The sequence below is a fragment of the Schistosoma haematobium genome, chromosome ZW (genome assembly GCF_000699445.3).
Source record: "Schistosoma haematobium chromosome ZW, whole genome shotgun sequence".
Lineage (NCBI taxonomy): Eukaryota > Metazoa > Platyhelminthes > Trematoda > Strigeidida > Schistosomatidae > Schistosoma > Schistosoma haematobium.
The window spans coordinates 69,429,205-69,452,442 of NC_067195.1; the positions used below are offsets into that span (position 1 = coordinate 69,429,205).

At 34.8% G+C, this 23,238-nt stretch overlaps 1 protein-coding gene across 1 annotated transcript in view; it reads left to right on the forward strand.

The window, feature by feature from the left end:
• The first annotated feature begins 3,613 nt into the window (after positions 1-3,613).
• The window catches only part of CHD6 (choline dehydrogenase 6), a 44,283-nt gene continuing 24,658 nt past the window's right edge, over positions 3,614-23,238 (forward strand). The window contains exons 1-12 of the mRNA XM_051212159.1: positions 3,614-5,654; positions 7,206-7,888; positions 9,263-9,407; positions 10,634-10,756; positions 11,876-12,117; positions 13,513-13,621; positions 15,025-15,837; positions 16,438-16,986; positions 18,335-18,577; positions 18,663-18,848; positions 19,667-19,848; positions 22,293-22,366. Of these exons, the coding sequence (XP_051072310.1) occupies positions 3,753-5,654; positions 7,206-7,888; positions 9,263-9,407; positions 10,634-10,756; positions 11,876-12,117; positions 13,513-13,621; positions 15,025-15,837; positions 16,438-16,986; positions 18,335-18,577; positions 18,663-18,848; positions 19,667-19,848; positions 22,293-22,366 (5,251 nt within the window). The 5' untranslated portion in view covers positions 3,614-3,752. The remainder of the gene's footprint in view (positions 5,655-7,205; positions 7,889-9,262; positions 9,408-10,633; positions 10,757-11,875; positions 12,118-13,512; positions 13,622-15,024; positions 15,838-16,437; positions 16,987-18,334; positions 18,578-18,662; positions 18,849-19,666; positions 19,849-22,292; positions 22,367-23,238) is intronic.

The window sequence follows — 23,238 nt, forward strand, 5'->3', positions numbered from 1 at the left end:
ACTTAAACCGGATTTATGTATTCAAAAAGAGACAGTAATAAACTTATTACTACCCTGGTAATCCAATTTTGTTTGTATTTATTGTTTTTTTTGCTTTTTGTTATTTTGTTTTCTAAATATTTAGTTTTGTGTTATATTCCACTCTCATTACCGAATTCCTAAACCACCCTTTCACTCACACATTTCCGCTCACTTGATACTCTTAAATTATGTGAACTCTTTAAATTTTTTTCAGTTATCACGTGACTCATCAGTTTTTAATTCCATAAATATTTTATTACCTCTACAATTATCCCTTAATTTATATTATCTGTCTCTGGACTCCAACACCTTAATTCTAACACCCAAAAACATATATATATTCATAAATGATAACCTTTGTCATTCCAATCCTTTACATTCACTTATGTCAACTGTTTCATACTATTTCTTATCTCTATGTAAAATTCTAATACATATCTGGTCGTAGGCAGCTGACGAGGAACCACGAAATATAATGCATTCATATTATTCTGCATCAATATTTGTTTTGGCTTTGTTTAAATTCATAAAGGGATCTAACTGCTTGAAATATTTTCCTTCTTGTCTTCGGAGCTCTATGAATGATTTGTCGACATCCCCAAATATTCCGATGATCAGACTCTACAGTTACCATGATTTTCTGTATCGTGAAATATATGAGGAAAGACGTTGGCAAATGTCTTCACATTTTTTCATGGCAGCAGGCTGTGAACAATATATTTCTCGATCAGTTAATGCAGTTACTATTGTACTAGTAGTCCGTTCAACAATAATGTTAAGAAAGTTTTGGGGAACTGTCTTCACATACAAGGGAAAAATTCGAAATGGAGTCGTCAACACGAATTTCTCCAAAGTGCACCACTGCCTAATCTTCAAACCCATAATCTTTATGCCACAAACAGTTTTTTAACCCTCCTGTAATTTCGGGAAATTCATATGAGTATGTTTTCTTCCACGAAGGACACATTGGTTAAGTATTTGGTTTGGAATAGTTTGGTTAATCGAAAAGTGAAAGTTGCAAACCTGATTGTCACGAATACAACTGAGTGTAGTGATTGAGTCTTCAGACGATGGACCTTTCTGTATTAAAGAGTTTGGTTAGACTAACTTCATTCAAAAGGCACCAAGAAGATGAATAATGTGACGATATTATTATTATTCACAAACATCTTATGGGTAAATAAGTGTTGGGACATACGCTCTCTTCATATCATATGAATAACTTCAGGAATGTGTTTGCGATTGCAATTTAGCCTGTACGAAATTGATGGAGTGAGCATGCACCTCGGAACAAATTGCATCACTAACTGGTTTTCATGAGTTATAAATGCACTGAAACGGTAGGAGTGATTGTCTTCAGTCTTCAGTCTTCAGTAATAAGGATAGTAGGTTGATGAACCTGTGTTAATCCTGACACATTGCTTTCCAGTGAAGGTCCAGCTTCTCCTTGAAAGTATTCGCTGATGGGGCTGATACCACTTGTTCGGGTAAGGCGTTCCAATGATTGACTACTCGATGAGAAAAACGGGACCCCATTTTAAGTTTATGAGATCGTGGTTTATGAACCTTCTTGCTATGACCTCGGAGATTATTAGTGCTGGAGGGAGCAAAAAGATAAGACATATTAACACCCAAATCATAATTGAAGATACGAAATGCCAGTATAAGGTCACCTCGTGTCCTACGATACGACAAGGGGAAAAGATTTAGGCGTTTTAAACGCTCATCGTAAGGGAGTCTAGAAAGACCCTCCACTAATTTCGTTCCCACACGCTGGACACGCTCAAGGGAGTTAGTATCCTTTACCAGACATGGGCTAGCTGCTTGGATACAGTACTCTAAATGTGGTCTAACATATATTGGATATAAAATTCTAAACGTTTCCTCGTCAAAAGATTTGAACGCTCGGCGAAGTGACCATAACGCTCGAAAACCTTTGACAGCGGCTGCTTTGCAATGCGTAGTTGTTTTTAAATCATGACCTAATATTACTCCTAAGTCTTTATGTTCTTGAACGCATGGAAGAGGTTTACCCTCAATAGTGTAACGGTAACTAATACCGTGACCTATGTGCATTAGCACACTCTTCCTAGCATTGATTTCCAAGCCCCAACCTCGAGCCCATCTAACTAAATCGTCTAAGTCAGCTTGAAGATCCACATGATCAGCCGCACTTTTTACTGTTCTCCAGATTTTTACATCATCCGCAAACAATAACGTCGACGACCTAAGTAACAGCGGTAACTCATTAACGTAGAGAAGGAAGATCAGTGGGCCTAAGATGGTGCCTTGGGGTACACCACTTCTGACCGGCTTCCAATCGGACAGCGTTCCATTGACCCTCACTCTCTGTCTGCGGTCACATAAGAAATTTCTTATCCACGCATGTACAGTACCTATTATTCCGAAGCTCGTGAGCTTCTGCATAAGACCTACGTATGAAACCTTGTCAAACGCTTTGCTAAAATCTATGAATATCACGTCGTCAGACAGACCGTTATCTAGGGCTGCTGTCCAATCCTCCCTCGCAATAAGCAAGTTAGTCAAGCATGAACGCTTGTTACGAAATCCGTGTTGCTCAGGAGCTAACAGATTGTGTAAATCTGTGGCTTAGCAACCTAACCCGAATTATCTTTTCAAGTAACTTAACGACTATACTAGTTAGACTAACAGGCCGGTAGTTAGATACTATTTGTCTCTGACCGTCCTTAAATATAGGGCTGACTATAGCGTCCTTCCAATCTCTAGGGAGTTGAGCGAGTGAAAGGGACATGTTGAAGAGTTTCGCGAGCGGTTTTGAAATAATGTCCGCAAGAGATGACAGCAACTGTGGATGTAACCCGTCAGGGCCCGGTGTCTTACCAGGTTTGAGGTTAGTCATCAACGGAAGGACAGTTTCCTCAGTCACCTGTACAGATTCAATGGTTGGTATCTCGGTGTGAGTGGGACAAGTATTTGTTACAATAAACGTAGAGAAGACTTCGCTAAAATAGTTTGAAAAAGTCTCAGCTTTTGCTCGATCTGATTCAGCTAGTAATTCTGAATTTTCGTGTAACAGTAACGGGTGAATACCATCACTACGTTTCATTTGCCGTTTAACATACGAAAACAATCGTTTCGGACAAGTATGACTGTCATATACTAACTGTCGTTCGTAAGTGGTACGGGATTTGGCTATGGTTTTCTTACAGATATTACGGAATTTTCGGTACTCACGCTTAAATGGTTCATGACCTGTCAACAAGAATAAGTCCCAGAAATGTTTCCTACGCTTTAACGGCTTCTGGGTTTCCTTATTAATCCATGGAGGGCAATGTGATAGCTTACGTGCTGACCATGGGATAAACGGCGACGTTATGGACTCGAATGCAGCCTTAAACTTATTCCATTCATCTTCGATCAATCCATCCGCGTCGACCGACCAATCAGTCTTGAATTACCCTTGAATAATGCATACTTCATCAATCTGATAAGCGTAGGTCTACTTTATCACTGAAAAACAGTAAATAACATCTTGTTCATACTATCCTATGGACCCAATATTTGATAAAACTCGTTGTTCTATTTCGCTGCTTTTATTCAACCTTTTCAGGGTTACGTTAGGTCATTCGGAAGCGGTGTCATTGAAATGAAAAATGGCAACTATTATCCTAACTTCCACTGATTCAAGAGATAATACGCATTAAAAACAGACATACGGGATATATTCTGTGAACTCAACTTATTTTCGAATGGAACATCAGTACCGATCATTCGGTGTCGAGTCATCTAGCTTCCTGGAAGACCTAAACGACCCAGGATCTTGCTCATATACAGTCCACCAAAACGTCCAGAGCAATCCAAACTTCACCACTAATTTTCAGCAACAGGCACCAGGATATTACGGTTACGAGTCTAGATTTAACATTCCACAACAGCAGCAGATTCGTTATGATCCCAAATTGTATACAAGTGCCCCTTTAGGCTTTCCGAATCCCGAACATCAATATGATTGCAGTAACAATCGACAACGATTAGTCGCCCCAAGATGTGGTTCCCCATATGACCGCCCGGAGTACACATGGGACCAAAATTCACCTTACACCTCGCCGAATTACAGTGTGCGACCAGGTGATGCACGTTTTTCACGACCCCATTCACGAACTTCTGAAGTACATCCTCAAACTGTGAATCAGTTTGCCTGCCGTGTTTCCACTAATCAAACTCTTACATCCAACTCATCAAGTTGTGCATCGAGTTATTTAAATGGAAGTAAAGACTCAGGTTTTCATCAAGCCATTCAGACTCCGTCTAGTATTCAGCCTCATTGTTTACAAAATGATGCAACTGGGTCATATGTCAGCACTTTAGATTGTAAGTCTCAAAAGGTCAGTTTATACAAGGAGGAATCAACTCGGATTTGCGATCGTTTGTCTCAACTGTATCGTTTGTCATCCACTTCCCCAACTGTTCAACAAGAAATCAACTTTTTACAGGGGCAGTTGAGAACTTTAGAATCGTCTGCCTTAATATCTGAAAAGCAGTCTGTTCAACCGTTTTATTCTTCTCAGAACTGTAGTGATAAAACACTTCAGAACGTACCTCTCCCTGTTTCTCAATCGGCCCCTAATCCGTCCTCACCATCATCATTTTCAATCCATCGATATTCTGTAGATTTAAAACCAACTGGGACTAACTGTAGTACTTTCGATCCGCGAGTTGTTTGCTGTCAGAATGATACATTAAAAGTTTCACAGAAAATTACTAGTACAAACGATTGCACAACCCCATCCATTTCGTCCAGCTGTATTTCTGTCGCGAATACTTCCTACCCATATGTTGTCACACCCCATTTACAGGAGGGCTCTCCGGTTGTGAGCGGCCATCTGTCTGTCAATACAGTTAATAGTTACTCAACTGTTCAACCCACCTCAAATAATCAGACTACTCTGTCAAGCACTATTTCAAATTGTTTCATAGACAGAAATATATCTTCTGGGTCCAGTTTACTGACTGTATGTTCTCAGTCAGGTAATGTGTGTGGTCCTTCACTTATCATATCCCCAAGTAATAATATAAACCCTTGCGTCACCTCTTCATGTTTATCAAGTTTTTGCCAGTCAGCTGGTGTATCTAATGGATTTTTGGAAAGTTCCATTAACCAGCAGAGTCGGGAATCACTTGCACCTGCAAGCGCCGCATTACCTCAGAATAATCTAACCCTTCAAAGTTCGTTAGTCGTTTCTAGAAATCAACAGGTTATTAATGATGCGAAATCAAATCCAAGAAAAATTCCTGAGTCCTTAAGTTGTACTTCTGTAAACACTGAATTGGACTACAGCAAAATGAATATATGCACTAGTCAAAGTAATCTCATAGGACCACTTAACTCCAGTTCATTTACACTCAATTCAGATACAGTTCAGCAATCGATTCATGGATCTACAATACATTATCGCCAAGCTGAAAATTCTTCTGATATTTCTTATAATCCTCTGTGTAAAAATATATCAGAATCTTCTTGTGGGAGCGTTTCATCTGTCACTTCTGGCAATTTTTCTCAGGTATATCAAAGCTATGGACAGTACGTCCCATTTACACAAGAAAGTCGACTAAACATGAATACTGGAAGCTACTGGAACCCACAATACCAGGTAAATGCGCTTTTTCTTGTTCTGAGTAAGGATTAGCTTCGTAGTTGTTTCCTTTACACATACAAAAAACTTGTGCATTCAGAGACCAGAGAAGCTGCATTTTAAAACATTCTAGGATCTAGCTTTTTAAGTTTCGCAATGATAATTAAAACTTCTACAATATTTCGGAGTTGGACGCTAAGTGCTTGGCAAAGATGCTATGTCAGTTGGTGTGGTTTTAAACCATTATCGGATGGTGGGGTTGAAACACATTGCTTATGTGCAACCAGTGTCTACCTCAACGAGTGTTGACAACTGGTATAGGAGTAGGTTGAAAGTTACGTGTGACCGAACAAAAACGTGGCTGGTTTATGAAGTAGTCGATTGTTAAACTAAAGTGTTTTGGTGTCTATGAGGTGATTGCAATAAATGGTTCGGGACTTCACGCGGCATACCTCAAAACGATCATAGAGGAGATGCGATTCCTCGTATCTTGAGTCTTACTAATCATTCGTTCTTACATTTTCATCTTCCCAAATTGTATCCTTAATATCTAGTTTTTCTCACCATTGTTTATACTATTATTATTTGGAATTCACATTGTTAATTTAACTAGGTATCGGGAACAGAAATCCATAGAAATTTAGGACCTCACCGTAGGTGTATTCATTTGTTGCGGTAATACTCCTGTTTTTAAAATCTTTGTAGCTCGGTTCTACATTATCATTGCAATCCAAGATTGGAGACTAAGTTACATAATCCAAAATTGGTAATTTCGCTGTAGATGCATTCACAGTTTATCTTACTCCTTATCTTACTCTTATGATTCATACTTTTCATTACTGAATTTTGTCCTGTTCTATCTGGCAATGAAAAGCTTGCTCACTACATGTAACATGGTGTTCTTGCGCTAGCAATTGATATCTGCTATACGTGTTGCTATCAAGGTTAGAGATTTTAGAATAATTAGCCTTCAATATCGTCTCAAATTAGCCATTTTAGACAGTTCTCTTTAGTTGGTATGTGACTGAATGTCTCCAAATGATTTTACAGTACTTAAGAATATACGTTTGCCAAATCACAGTCACTACTTTTACTACTCTGGAACCTGCTCCGACGAAATTACTAATTGGATATGGCAACTCGAACTAATGTTCTCATGTGTGAGACTCTACGTTGCGTTTGATTGACTGAGTTACTCCTCACTGTTCTTAAGTCAATCAATGTCTTTTACATATTATTTAATACTAACTTCAGAGAATTAGAATTCTTAATGTGATTTGCAAAACCAGTTGAATAGACACACAAGTCCGTTCTCGTTACTGTGATAAAACACCAAAATGAGATTTTGAGCTTCTGTAATGAAAATGAATGTAATTGATGGCAATCATTGTAGCCTTGAGACGCTTAATACCTGTTAAAAATGATTCTAATCAGTCATTTATTTATAACTTTAACGGTAAATAGCTATTCTATATTTCCTATGAATTGGTTCATATTTTTTTGACGTAAAATAATTGCATTCTATTTAACTCCCTTATTCTAACTTGATAATCTGTGAATATTAATCAGGGGACTTCGAGCGAATTAATTGGACAGCACTTACAACCTATAGCACCAGCACCTGTACATTCCATCGTAGGACCCGGAACTCAATGTATTGAAATGAATAAATTCAATAGTCTAGGCTGCAGTGATATCTCTTACGCTTCTATACTACCGAAAACTACATCTACTGAATCACAACCAGTGAAAAAGACTAGAGGACGTAAGCCTCGAAATCACGAGAATGATACAGATAAACATCCGCGAAAACCAAGAAAGAGTCGGGAAGTTGGGGCTCCGACAAATGAAGCGCAATCTGACAACACTCCTGACAGACCTGTTTTTATAGCCCCGCTAACAAAGCGTCCGCGTGGTCGTGCACCGAAAAAACCTAAAACAGATGTTGAGAGTGTTAACAACATCGACTCAAATCCTTATGCCACTGAAAGTATTGGTGAAAATATCGATGTCAGGGGTGACGAGTCTCTTTTAGAATCCAGAAAGCGTCGGGCTTCTATTCGTCCTGTTGAGGTTCGGAAAAAGCGAAAGTACAGAAAGTCACTTAAATCCACATCTATGTTAGCGAATGATTCTTTGAATATTTCACAGTCTTCAGAAACAACATCACCTAATTATGCCACACAGTTATCTGAAACAATAACGAAACAAGTTAAAGTCGTACGAGCTCGACCTCGTCCAAAGAAAAGAAGGTGCGTTTATTCATCTGATTTTCTCACAATTTGCAACATATTTTAATGTACACTTCTTAAACTCATTTTACTATTGTCTGCATTACGAAACATAAAATTAAGTCTGGTTTTTCTTAAGTGTTTTGTGTTAATCATGTTAATTAGAAATAAAGTTACTGTGCAGGTCTTTTACTGGTATAACATGTAACCACTTGAAACAAGTATAAATTTGTACTAGGTATTGTCTGTACGTTTGTGAATTCACGCATTTGGTTTTGTTTCTGACGTATCTCGTAATTAGCTTCGCAAAATACCAAAGACCATGTCTTGTTATAATCCCTTTTTCCAAAACTTAACTACATGTTTGTCGGATTTCATTCATAATGTCTTTTTGTTATCGTTAATTTGTTACTCTATTATCCGTGCCCAAAGATTGGTAATGAAAATCTCCACATTTGATTGCTAGTACTCTTCTTTTCGTTTCCACTTTTAGTGATGTTTCGTAAGTTTGTGCTCGGTTTAGTTGATCGAGAGATTCTATGACGTTTGTTATTAAAAAGCATACCGAAGAAGTACATCAACTTTGTATAGGCTCTCTACTTGAACAGTATTGGTCAAGTTCGAGTTTTAACCAAACTCACCAGAATTCTCAACCTCAAGTGGTTTGATTATGGCTGTTCACTTTCTCTACCGTGATTTAACTTCGTCATGGACATCCTTTCTGAGCTTACACTCTCATAGACTGACTTTTAAGAGGTTGATTTCCTACTAGGATATTCACTTATTGACCTATAATAAACATATGTCACAACCCTGTTCGTCGAAGATAGTGATAAAATAGTTTTCTGACCGCTTTACGCAACAATACAACCATGTTTGAGATGAGTTCCTATCTATCTAAATATATAACTCTTCAGAAGTGGTCTGCATCAGCTTGGATTATTGGTAAGTAGTGAAGTATCTGACTGTGTTGACTGCTTCACTTGTTTTGGAAGCCTCATCAACCCTGTTGCTTTGGTGTCTAACAAAATCTCAACACGGACTCTGAAAATTCACTTGATCTTTGTCATCTTGCGTCACTTGCGGGATAAGATAATTGTCCAACTCCTTACCAATGGGAGACTAAATAGTAATGAAAATAATCAATTTTATTCAGTTTTCCATCAACAATCAAATGAAGAATAAAACCGCTTGTCATTTTAATTTTATTTCTAATAGCTAATCGTTTGCAGAAGGATAGTCTATCCTCTTCACTCATTTCTTAAAATATGTTAATTCTCTGGTAAAAAACATTTTATAATTATGTGATACTAGTTAGTAAGTGATGCATACATTAGCATTATCACATTGTTTGCAGTGTTTACTGGTTAACATAAAAAGTAAACTTTGTTTTAGACCTTTGCCTACGTTGATCAAACGAAAAAGACGCTCAGCATTTTATGGAGATGACTCAGGATCCGAACCGGATGTATCAGGTCGCCTAGGAAGCCGTACTTCTGAAGTTCGAGTAGAATCCGAGGGTGCTAATAACTCAAGAAATGTAAGTTCTCATATTGATTTCCGGCAATCTTTACCCATTTTTCAAAACTGTAAGCTGCGAACTAAGCGAACAATTAGAATATAATTATCATAAGAACCGATTTTCGGGTTGGCGAAATTTGTTTCCAATCATGGACTTGTCTAAACAAAACTGTTCGATTAAATTTCACAAGTTTTGTCACAGTTGTGAAAAAACTAAGAACTCGGATAGATTTTCCAAGTTCTTTTTTCACTTTTATAAGGTGTTTTAAAACAGATTATCTTACTCATGGATATAAAACATTATAGTTGTGGTCAAACAATATATGTATTTGAAGGTATCGAACTATCATTCTAATTAGATCGCTAGTATTTCACAACACCGCTTGATTATATTTTAGTTTCCGGAGAGAAAGTGTCGTTTTTTATTATTGAATTAATCTACAAGCTTTCAGCTTCTCTTTACTTTAACAAGAGTAGTGTCAAATGAATTTCAAACTTTGACGCTGAAGAGGGTCAGATAAAGATAAAACAAAGTATATATCATCTGAATGATAGTTATCGTCCGGTTTCTTTCGTCAGGTTTTTATCTTAAGGTTTCCTAGTTTTTTTCTATAGCCACGTTCTCATTTAATAATCTGGCTAACCTCGACTGTCTAATTTGACCTCACTGTCATTACATGGCACTTAATAGGTTAATACTTCCCCAGTAAAAAGATTGATCACAGTGTTTTAATTATGAGTAGAATATTATATCAAAAATAATATTCGGTGGACGATAGTGTCACACTATAAAGCATATGATTAAAAATGAAACTGTCATGTCATTAAACACAGTATAATATTCAGTTTCCATATTTCTATTATTTTTACATCCTACATAGTGTCAAATAATTACTAAATCTCTTTTACAAAGTCTATACTATTTAGATCAGCGCATTGGTGGAGTCGGTGGCTTAGTGGTTAGGGCGTCTAACTTTTGGCCACCTAGTCTCAGGTTTGAACCTTTCTCGGTCTACTTTGGTTTCGGTAACCTAATGTAGTTCATGTCTAAGTACGTGGTGTGATTTAAAAAAGTCATTGTATTAATGTCTTAATTATCTCAATTTTTCGGCCAAATTATGGTATTGTCAGAACTTTTTCTTCTCTAATAAAAATGTCAGGTATCTAGATTCTAGCTAAAATGCTTTTATAGATAAATTGCGTTGATAAAATATAAAGTTTTTTTACCTTTATATTTTATTATAGAAACGTCGTTCCGAACGAAATACTGGCGATCGTAAAAGTTATACTGACGATTTACAGCTTAACCTCAGTGATGATGAGATCGATGGTCAAGATGGTGAAGTGATTACGCTCAATGATTCTGCTGTAAGCAATTTCACGAAGAATAATATAATGTTAATTAACCATATTTTTCCTACTAAATCCTTAGTTGGACTTAAAACTCTCAGTTAAACACTAACGTATTTATGTGCTATTTCATGTCTAAATTAAGTAATTTAACACATTTTGTCAATGTACTAAAAACCGATAGAAGAAACAAAAGTTAGAGGGAAAAGTGAGGACGTGTAAATGATATCGTACTTGTAATACGACTATAAGTTTATGACGAGCGTAAGCATTTTTTGTTGAAGTAAACTTTTGTAGGAAAATGAATGTATCTGGCTTGCGAAATGTAGTATAAGCTACTAAATACTAGTCAATTTTCTTTTATATCCAGGATTCTTTCATTTAAGAAGCTAGTCTATTTTCTTTCTAGTATGACTAATCCAATCTTGAGATATTGATTACCAATCATACTGTAAAATGTGCCACAAGAAATTACATGTGTTTGAATACCCATACATCATATCAGTACAGCCAGTAGGATTTTTAATGTTAATCTCTAAAAACCTTGTTGTAATTAACTCGTTTTTAACTGTAGAAGTAGCGTATTAAATACATATTTTCAAGCTTATAAAACTTTCGGCGCAACACTTTTGAATGAGTTACTTTTCATTTGAGCAAACTTTAATACATAATCGCTCAAATAACGATGTGATGTGCTACTTTCAAACTTTTTAAAATTAGTAAGTGTCTGTATTTTACGAAATCTTGATAGGAATGTGAAAAACAGCATATTTTTGAGGTTTGTTATCCTCGAAAAGTAGTTGTGTTATCGAATCATCCTAACAGCTCTCTACTTTTCTTAAGTAAATATTTCTGGTTCTTGGTTCTTAGGATAATAAAAGCTAATAATTTTATGCTGCACAAAGTAACCTAAAATAAGGATGTATTAACTATAGAGCCACGTTTATATTAAATGCGTTGTACTCATGATCACTGTGTTAGAAGAATCACTGGCCTAGTTATTTGTATGGGTTAACTAGTTAATGTCTCTTTTTGTATTCAATAATCCATAAACACTATAAAACTCAAAGCTTATTATTTAGTTTTCCTAGAATCCTCTTTTAGATATTATACCGGTTTTCGTATTTTATTGTTTAGGATTTTGCCGAAGATGTTGATAACAAGATTGTTGAGTCTGTACTTGGTCGACGAATTACTAAGAGATTGATCAAAAAAATTACTCAAACTGAGATAAGATCTACTGACGATGTTATTAGCAAAAATAGTAAAGTTGACCTGCAAAGTTCAACAAATAATTCAGGGGAGAAGTCTCAAATCACATTTACAGAAGAAGAGGAAGAGGAAGAAGTTGAAGAATTCTATTTGAAATATAAATCTTAGTAAGTTTTCTAGTGATTATCCTTTTAACGTTCTCTACTCGCCTTGTTCCCATTTTATGGTGATATTGCGAAATTCCACTAATAGTTTGTGAATTCACGGGAAATCGTTCTGAACATATATTTGTTAAGGCAAATTTTTACCACCTGTATTTAATCATACTTCTTCCTCAGAATACAACAATTTATGTAAATTAAACACAACTATATACACATTTACCTCTGTCTGACCATTAAAGCATACATTGTATTGTGATACTCAACTCTTAGTGATTTTCGCAGTTGAAGCCACAAGTCCATCTGCTCTAGACCAACAGTGGAAACCTGTGCGGCCGTTTCGTCCCGGTACGGGACTCCTCAGCGGTGCTCATCCACAATCTCGCACGCGGACTCGAACCCGATACTTCCGGTCTCGCGTGTGAACGCTCAACCTCTAAACCAATGAGCCGGCATTCTACAGTGTTAATGTCTAGCTTCAATCAGTCCACAATGTTGCGCGACCATCTTCCCATTGTCTTCGAAGGGTAACTTCCTCACACCCGACACAGTTGAATTCCACTGTTCATGGCTCCGTACTAGAACTCCAGGAGTTACACCTTGAAGCTAGTCACTAGTAAGTATATGATTGTTATTAGTTTAGGGGGTTTGTAGAGATTGTGATATCTTCACAGACAAGAGTTCGCGTGCGAAGACGAAGGTCTTGGGTTCGAGTTCACCCGTGTGGGATCATGGATGCACACTGCTAATCAGTCTAATACTATGGATAGACGGCCGTTCCGTGCTTGAATATTCTGAATAGTGGTCTAGCTTATGTAGGCTCGTAATTTCAACTGTGAAAATACTTCTATTTCCAAAAATTTCCCATCTTAATTATCTCACTGTTTCATATGGCCTGAATATTTATTTCGTTAGAAAAACTGTACAAATAAAGACAATATTTCTTAGGCTACATTATTGAAGTGAACCGTAATTGGAAGTCACCGATTCACTGTCTGATGAATTGTCACTATAAAAAGTCACATCAGTTGCAATAAACTCATGTTGTCTGTTCAGTCTCTGCCAATACCCTGAATAATTTCAAATAATAATAAATAATTTCAAAGCTTATAATAAACCACATAGGTGTGTAACAATAACAACTCCTATGCCATATTATTTGGAATGTAGGAAAGTTTGTGAAAACGTAATCTGAAAATCCTATCAGTTAATTGAAATTTAGTTTTAGCATTGTAAATTAGCGTAGGTTTGAGTTATCAGTACATGGTACATATTCAGCTATTATGTAATCTCTCTGTTTCTCAACTATAAAAAAATTATTTACTCCTTTCTCTTTGATAAGAATGATCTGTTCATCAGTAAAGCATGTATTCGGTGTCATTTTAAAAAATATTTTTGCAGTTCATACCTTCATTGTGAGTGGCGTGCTTTAGATGAAATCACTGATCCGCGTATCCTTCCGAAAATAAGACGATTTGAGATGAAACAGGCCAATTCGATACGCACCGAAGTAAGTCTTTATTTAACTAATTAAATGGTTAGAGAATTTTATTTTTACAATTGAGCGTAATGCTAGCGTATTATTGATTGTCTAACTGTTCATTTAATATGTGCAAATGTCACATATCACCAGCATCACCAGGACACATACATCATGAAATCATTTCTGGCTTTTATAGTGTTGGTGGTCAGCAGTGGGGTCCATATTATGTAGTTCTTCCTATTTCAGACTCACGAAAGGGCTTCACACACCCTAATTATTATACTTTTGCTAACAATCAAATGTTATCATCTGTCAATCGAGACGACAGTGTTATCCGGCGGAGTACCAAATTACCTTCACCAGTCAGTTAGTTCAATCATAAAATTATTGACAAGAAACATTACCTTAAATGTAACTTACGTATATATTTCAGAAAAGACGTAATAGGCTGAACAATGTAAAATCTCACATCTTAATTCATCCGTTTAAACAATTAACCGAAGCAGAATAAGTACACAATGAACAAATATTATGTTAATGTATTATTAGTATATCTTGGGTCATAATTTCCAGTTTTTTATGATCATCGCTTTATAAGCACTTAGACCTTAATCTAAAAGCTTATAGTGCCGCATATAATACACGCCGATGGACACAACGTACAAGCGTTTATATCATTCTACTCTACTCACTTGTTTCTCATCTATCTGCCTGTAACAAGGTAGGTAGCATAAATAATGTATATCACCCATCTTAGCTGTTAGGTTTTCGCAAAAACATATCAGCACTTTTTTATTACTTAAACTCTTATGTTAAACCTTAGGAATTCAAAGTTGGTAAATGCCGTGAAAACATTAGAAATAAAATTTTGGTTTGCTTATTTGTTTTATCTTGGGTAATCACAGGATTACTTGATAAGTTATTAGGTAACTTCACACCACAAGTGAAATTTTAAATCACACTTTTAGTTGGTAAATTATTTTGATGATATTGAAAATTGGTCTCGTGTTGTAAAAGTAGTGTGGAAACTACTACATCATTGTTTGAATAGACTTTGTGTTTCCTTGCTGTGCTTTTTGCCTTAGTAACCGTCTTGAACTTATTGGTTAAAATACTTCTTTAGATTTCAAATTTAAATCCTGCCCCACCTACTTCGTTTTGGGCAACGGGATAATGTCATTATCCTATACACGTAGTATATCTCGAAGCTTATAGCATGAAGCTCCTGTTTGTAAGAAAAATAAATTTATTGATTGTTCATTGTAGTGTTAGTGTAAATTATACTTCGACTTTAATTCTTATTAAGTCTTGATTACACAAGGAAATGCCATAACGTTAAATAACTCGGATTCACATATTATTTTTCAAATATATTTGCTTTTCAGGTGGTTTTACTTATACTCTTAATTTATTATGATTCTAACTTTTAGGATGATGATGTCGTATTGTTTAACCCAGATTATGTGGAGGTTGAACGCGTACTAGACGTTAAAGTTTATAGTAATGGTCAACTAGTACCTACGGAGAAGTTAGAACGTGAGTCTGGTAGAGAAAGCTTCAGTGGTGATCCGGCGGATTTAAAAAGGTATATTAGACGACACAAAGAGCGCAATAAAGTCCGTAATGTTCATGAAACAAAATGCAAAATAAAAAGTGAGGCTCCATCTGAGGAGTCGACTATCATGTTAACAATGAATACTTCAGAATCTGTTTCAGAAAATCATTCAACAACACCACTTACTGAAGATTTTCTTGAAGCTGATAACAACACAAATTGTCCTCCTCCTAGTAGTTCCAATGCAGGCGATACATCTTCACATATCTCTCAAACCACACTTGTTGAGTTAGATATAAAATCTACAGACATTATTTGTCCTAGCCCTGCTGATCTAATGTCGTCTCATAATGAAGAGAAGGATAGGCTTAATGACATCAGCGATGGAAATACATCGTCAGCAGCCAAGCAATCTGAAATAGAAAGCGTTCAATTAGAAGCAACTTTACTAACAAATAAAACTGGAAAATATGATGATATCGATGATAAGGATGATAATGTTGATGATGATGATGGCACCTGTTCACCTGTTAATGTAACTTACTACCTGGTTAAATGGCGTTCATTAGCTTATGAAGATGCCACATGGGAATTATCTCAGGATGTTGACCCAACAAAGGTTAAAGAATTCTACAAACGTCGTTACCCACCAAGGAATCCTTTTATTCCTAGGGATAATAATTACAAGGTAATATTGTTTTCTATTTTCCTATGTCTTGGTAATATATATACATATATATATATATATATATATATATATATATATATATATATATATATATATATAGAATTATTAACTAATATTTATTAAAACTGCTATACTATATAATATAGATGAGTGTTTTTACGGTCTTAGATACTCTTATAATATATGTCAGTCATTTTCAAAGTATTTTTGTGGGTATATTATTCAATGTATCTACTTTTATCTATACGTTTATAGACTAACTCTTTGCAGATAGCAAAGGATGATTTTGGTATTCTACATGATTTTGATGCTTCAGTTGCCATAAATTATTTTTATGCAAATTTCTACCTCTTTTTCTTCATAATTTGTACTGTAGAAATTTCCAAAGCTCACTCATATTAGAGGTCATTTCATTCATTTTTTTAAAGAAAAGTCAAACACATGGGTACACAAAGTTTTACTCTGATCCTTTATTTTCATCAAAATATGACATTAAAGTTTTTATGTTTGCTGTTTGATTACTATTTTATGCTTAATTCTAATACATTTGGTTTCTAATGGTTAAAGATATTTTTTGTGAAATGTTTTACTTCCTTATAGATTATTCGACCTGATCCTTCTACTTGGAAACCGATTGATTCTAACACAATTTATAAAAACAATAATAAACTACGTGATTATCAAGTTGAAGGGGTGAATTGGCTTACATTCTGTTGGTATCATCATCGTAATTGTATACTTGCCGATGAGATGGGTTTAGGCAAAACAGTGCAAAGTGTTACATTTCTTTTAGAAATATTTAAAGCTAGTGTCCAAGGTCCATTTCTAATTATTGTTCCTTTATCTACTGTTGGTAACTGGCAACGAGAATTTGAAAATTGGTCAGATTTTAATGTGATTATTTATCATGGAAGTTCTGTTAGTCGAAGTATGATTCAAGAATATGAAATGTTCTATCGTAAGCGTACATCCGGTGCACCTAGACACGATATTTATAAATTTCATGTGATAGTTACAACTTTTGAAGTTCTTATGAACGATATTGAATTTTTTGGTCAAATTCATTGGGCAGCTGCTGTGATAGATGAGGCGCATCGATTAAAAAATAAAAAGTGTAAACTTGGTGAAGGCTTGAGATATTTAGATTTGGTAAGTCAAATATTTGTTCTTTTTTCATTGTGTTTGTTTTTTATTCAAATGGAATGCCCTTGTTATGTAACATATTTAATAATAATTTGTTTTTACTGAAATTGATGGGGATAGGAAACCGTTTTCGTAGACTAACGTCGATTCGTTGTACGATTTTTCTCCTACTCATACGCACTATTCACCTTGATTAGATTTGTAATGATTTCCATGTTTTTACAAAATGTTCATCAAATAAATAGGTGAAAGAGGTGTTATGTAATATTTATATTTGTAGTATTTCTTTGTTACATATATGAAATGTTACAACAACCGATTACCTAAGTAATTTAATGCTATGGTTGAAGAGATTACTAGTTCACCTAATCTGAGAACGAAACGAAAACTGTGACACAATGACATAAGCTAGCTATTTCCGACGCGTCCCAGTCCCGCTAACTAGAGTAAGAAGTCCAAGTCCAGAGAGAGAAATATATTCCACTAGCAGCCAGAAGCACGAACAACTTCAAGCACAGCATAAAAATGTCCTTGGGAAGCGTTACAAAATAGCATACTAAAAGATACAACGAACCAATGGCGTCTAAGACCCTCCCAAGTGGAAAATACGACATGAAGGTAAAAATGAGCGCCTTTGGCGCAAAAACAAGAAATTCAAGTTTATGAAATATAATTACACTAATAAGTTCTGGGGATCTAACATCCTCAACATCTAATGATCATGTATTTCTGGATTGTTACTTCGACTGGAAATTGATTACTATTCTTAATAAACGACATTTGCCAATCAGTATCTTACAATTTTATTTGTGCATTGAAAATAAGTAGAATAAAAGTTTCACTTTAGTGATTTTACTAATTACTTGTTTATATATTTTATCTAGCGTAATGTCTACCCATACTACTATTGTATACTTTGAGTTAAACTGCTAGTACTTTTTATAAGCTAAATTATACCCAATATAGCTCTCATAGATAAAGCTGAAATATCAGAGCGAGCTTGATCAAATCTGTGAATGACTTTGACAATCTGTTGACACAACCAATTGAAATGCAGCAAATATGAACGAGCGATTTATGGTTCCGGCTTAGTTTTTAGGTTAAAGATGTGTAGTTATTTCTGTAAGGTCAGGATTAGAATCCAGTATCTATTTCAAAGCCAAAATTAGGTTCTAAGGCTTATAATAGGTTTTTGGTTAGGGATTAATTTTCAACCTTAATCTCACATGTAAACAAATTTCAATACTGCATTATGTAGGATAATGATATACATTTTAGTCTAAATAAAAGAAGTGCAACCTGAAGTCAATATGGCTACCGAGTTAAATTTTTCCTTTTACCGTATAACTTTCAGGATCACCGTGTTCTTCTTACTGGGACTCCATTGCAAAATAATGTAGAAGAGTTGTTTGGTTTATTGAATTTTTTGGAACCTGAAAAATTCAATTGTTCAGCCACTTTTGTTGCTGAGTATGGTGAATTGAAAACAGAAGAGCAAGTTGAACGTTTAAAAACGGTGCTAAAACCTATGATGTTACGTCGACTAAAAGAAGATGTTGAAAAGAGTTTAGCTCCAAAAGAAGAAACTGTCGTTGAGGTAATTCAGTAAATTGCTTAATTAATATACGCGCTATTAATTTTGTTTTTATCTTGTCACTTATCCAATTTTTTTCTTTAAATAGGTGGAATTGACTAATATACAGAAGAAATACTATCGCGCAATCATGGAACGTAATTTTTCGTTTCTATGCAAGGGTTCCAGTACAAATGCACCTAATTTAATGAATATAATGATGGAGTTGAGAAAATGCTGTAATCATCCATTTTTAATTAAAGGCGCTGAAGATGCTATACTCTCAGAATTTCAGGTATTAATTAACTTTTGAAACCTTTGTTTTTTCTCGACAATTAAAATATATAAATATAATCTATTTCTCTCTGGAACAGCATTTTATATCATTTGAATAAAAATAGCGGTTCAATGTTTATTATATATATATAAAATTGATTTGATGAAACTGCACATTAACACAGAATAACCAGCTTGAGAAATTCATTTTTAAGACAAAATATTTTAGAAAATAATAAATTCTCCTAGCTTTTTATACTCGATATTAATTTTTTTATGGCCACCATCTCATGGTTTTCATCATATATGTATAGATCATTGCTTGGCCTAAGTTTGGTATTTGAAATTTCTGCAAACTGTTGATGTAATCTCACTATACTTTACAATCGACTATGTTAAATCATTATACATACCGTTGTACGGCTTTATTGAATAGTCTTCATTCTTGACCTGAGGAAAACGTTTTGTAAATTTAAGATTACGGATGATTAAATCTGCTGTAAAGTACTTGTAAGCGTAAACTTTTCGATGTGTTTAACTGGATTCCATAAACGATGCCAATCTGTTATATAAATGATGGCAATACAGTTATTTTTAGAAATAAAAAGTGGATGTAAAGATTGAAATAATTTTTTCGGCATGAAATCGCTTCACTGAATTCCGTGTTTTTGGTCCATAATAAGCATAAAATACGAGTTTTACTGAAGACAACTGAATGGATGACAAAATCAATATTCTTTTCATATAATTCTGTCATGTGGCTTACTCAGTTTAGTAAAAAATATATTTTTGATTGTTTTACTACGGAAAATTAATGATTTTTCAATTTTATTCAAGGCAAACGATAATACTTTGAGCGAAGATGATCTGACCTTTCGAACAATGGTCTATGCCTCAGGAAAGCTTGTGTTAATTCATAAGTTGTTGCCGAAATTACGTGCTGATGGTCACAAAGTTCTCATATTTTCTCAAATGATTCGTGTACTCGATATTCTTGAAGACTATCTTGTTCACCAAGGGTAAGTTGCTACTTTTTCAGATGTCATGCTGGCAAAAAACTTTTATCGTGTTGTATTTTCCTTAATTTTAAAGTTACTTTATAAACAATTGCAATTATTCTTTGACATTCTAAAAATTAATAGTACCAAGTTATTTGACTAAACCCTGTTTCTATCTGCGCACCCGGGCAGTAACACAGCCCACACACAAATCAAGTAGCGCATATGTATTTGGTGCCTCATGTACCAATATTTTTCTGTTCAAATTATTGAGTATTTCAGTAAAACGTTCGTACTATTTATTATTATTATTTGAACATATAAACATTGGTACAACGAGGCACAAAATACATATGCATCACACAATAATAATGAGGTTGTGAAGAGATAAACAATGTAAAGTGAGTGTGATAAGAGAGCAACAACAATAATGAACAGAAATTAGTGTGTGAGAATGAAATGATAATAAAGTAATGGGAGAAACAGTTCAGTTATAAAAAAATATAACCAGAAAGAATTCTTTCAATTACACGAACTTCCCGACTACTTTTATCTTCTCATTACCCATGGTGAGTGCAGGATCAGGGTCCTGTCAGTCTTGTAGAAGTATTTTGCACTTCGAAAGTGCAAAGCACATGTCATACCTACAGACACTGATTCCCAACTGATGAAGTGCGGATTGGATGACTTGGGTATTGTCGCTCAGTGAGACAATACTCAAGATCGAAAGGTACTTTTCCGGGCAACAAATCCACGCCAGCATAATCTACATCCATCAGGGCTGTTTCTAGAACCTCATCAATGGCAACGTTGGAGAGAAATGTTGAGATGGGGCAACCCTGCTTAACCTCACTGCTTGAATGGAACAGTAGAGAGAGGTGGTTGTATGCTCTCTCTGCCTGAAGTGTTTTATATAGGGCTTTCAAGAAGTTAATAAACTCCTCAGGCACACTGTTCTTCAGTAGGCAATCCTAGAGAACAGTTCTGTCCAACGAATAGAAGGCAGTCCCAATATCAAGAGACATTATGGTTGTTAGCCTGTGATAAGTGTGATGGTGTTCTAACATTTGGTTCAGGGTGAAGGTATGATTAATACGTCCTCGACCAGAACAAAAACGAGCTAGTCAGTGGTTCTCGCGTTTTCAATAATCTGCGAAATATAATGGGAACCAATAGTTTGGTCGCAATCGCCAGTAGACTTATCCCACGATAGTTGTTGCATAATTGACTTAAATCCTTTTAAAGATACGGACGTCTATCGCTTCATTTCATGATGTTGTAACACTCGAATTCCAAAACGTTTGCAAGCAACACAATAAGTTCCTTAACCAGAAAGACTCCACCATCTTTAAAAAGAGCTGGAGGTAAGTCATCTGTGCCTGTTGATTTGTGGTGCCTCAGGAGTTGGAGTTCCTTGCGGACTTCTGTCTCGTTAGGTAGACCATTCGTCACGAGACATGCAGAGAGTAGGACAGTTTGATCGATGCCTCTGGGACATCAGACCAGTTGAACTGCTTCTCGATTAACTTTGCTCATTGTTTAGGACGTCGATGGATGCTAGTCATTGGCATCCCGTTATCTTCACATGTTGTTTCGCTGTTAATCCTTATTCTGATTGTAAAACATTGCAAAATGTCAATAAGTTAGTGAAAATGAATCTATTACAAGTGAAAATTCTCCATACAATTAAGCTACTGCTAACTGACTGTTGTCTCGTAATCAAAGTTATTAGGGTACAGTATGTAGTCATGTAACATGAGATCGAAGTCTAGTTCTACTTAATTAGTATTCACATTTATTTTTTATCCCTTTTAAACAAAATGTCTCGTGAAGAGTGCTTGTATACTTTGCATAATTGGTTACTCCATTATCGCCTGAGTTCCTCTTATTCATCATGTAATACTACTTATCATTGACGTTTTGTTTAACTGATGTCACGTTTAATCTGTTTTTACCACTGAGTAAAAATAACTTTACAAAGGTACTGTAACTTAGGCCTATTATTTTTAAGTCTATAATTTGTGCTCTCCAATAATATAATAGGTTAGTTTGCATTGCTATCTCCGTAGACTATTAGGTAATTAGTGCTTGGCTTAGAAGTTAGCATTATGGGTTTGTAATTCATACTAACATTAGTTACAATATTACGATTTATTAGTTCTTATGTTGTAATATTCATGTTAGTATAAAAAACACTCCAGCTAAATTATGGATGTAGGGATTTTATTTATTACTAACTGGCAAGATTGTACTATCTCAATTTTGCTGCTTATTACATTAGTAAACATAATTTCAAAATATCCTCTCCATAATTGATTTATGTGCCGCTTGAATATAACATTCATGTTATACTTTTCTAAATATTTTCGTTCTCATGCAGAATCATTCATTGTAGTTTGTTAGCTTCAATTTAGTTTACCTCATCTCCCTATAAATCAGATGCAACTTATGTATACTGTGTTTAGGTTTCAATTTGAACGTATCGATGGACGGATTCATGGACCATTACGTCAAGAGGCAATAGACAGATTCAGTATTGGTGAGTTTTAAGAAATCCTTTTACAATGTAATTTATCAACCAATTCCAACAAATTTAATTCTATTAGTCATAACAATTAACAAATTATGAGGCATTATCTTTACTGTAAACATTAATAGAAAAGTAAATATCTTTATTTTATAATCATGAATGAAAAATATTTTTGGACATCTTTAAATATTGTTAACCGTAAAAACAGGAGAACCTATTGGATTTTTTTGAAGAAAATAGTTTTGATCAATAATGTGACTAAGCCAACTATATTTTTCTTTCAATTGATACTACACTATCACAGCAATAAGGTGGAAATACTCACGTATTGTTCATTCACCTTATGACACCGTTTATTTTACTTTTACAACTGTAAAAAGAACAATTAATTCAATAAAATAATCAATAAATAAATATTAAGTTTAATAAATCATATAATTTACAAAGCAGTTCCATAGTATGATTAGTAGTACACACCTCAAAGTCGATTGTAAGCTGTATGATATTAACTTATAAATCAATTTATTTCTTGGAATATATCTTGCTAGATAATTATCAATATGATTTCACATCGATATCATATAACATCAGGTTTCTTTCCTTTCATAGGTATTGTAAATTTTAACGTTTTTTTTCTCATACATCTAGAGTATCTTATGCGTGATACACTATTTGTCTCATCAAACATGTACTCTCTGTGCTTCTTTATATAAGTTGATTAGAGGAAACTGATATTTAATAACTTTTTGAACCAACTAATTGTGTTTGCTATTATATAAACTGGAAATTTTTTTACTGTACATAGAGTATGTTGTCATGTTCAGGGGATTAAATCATTTTTCACAGTTGTAATTCTTTGTTTCCCTATTTCATCAATCGAA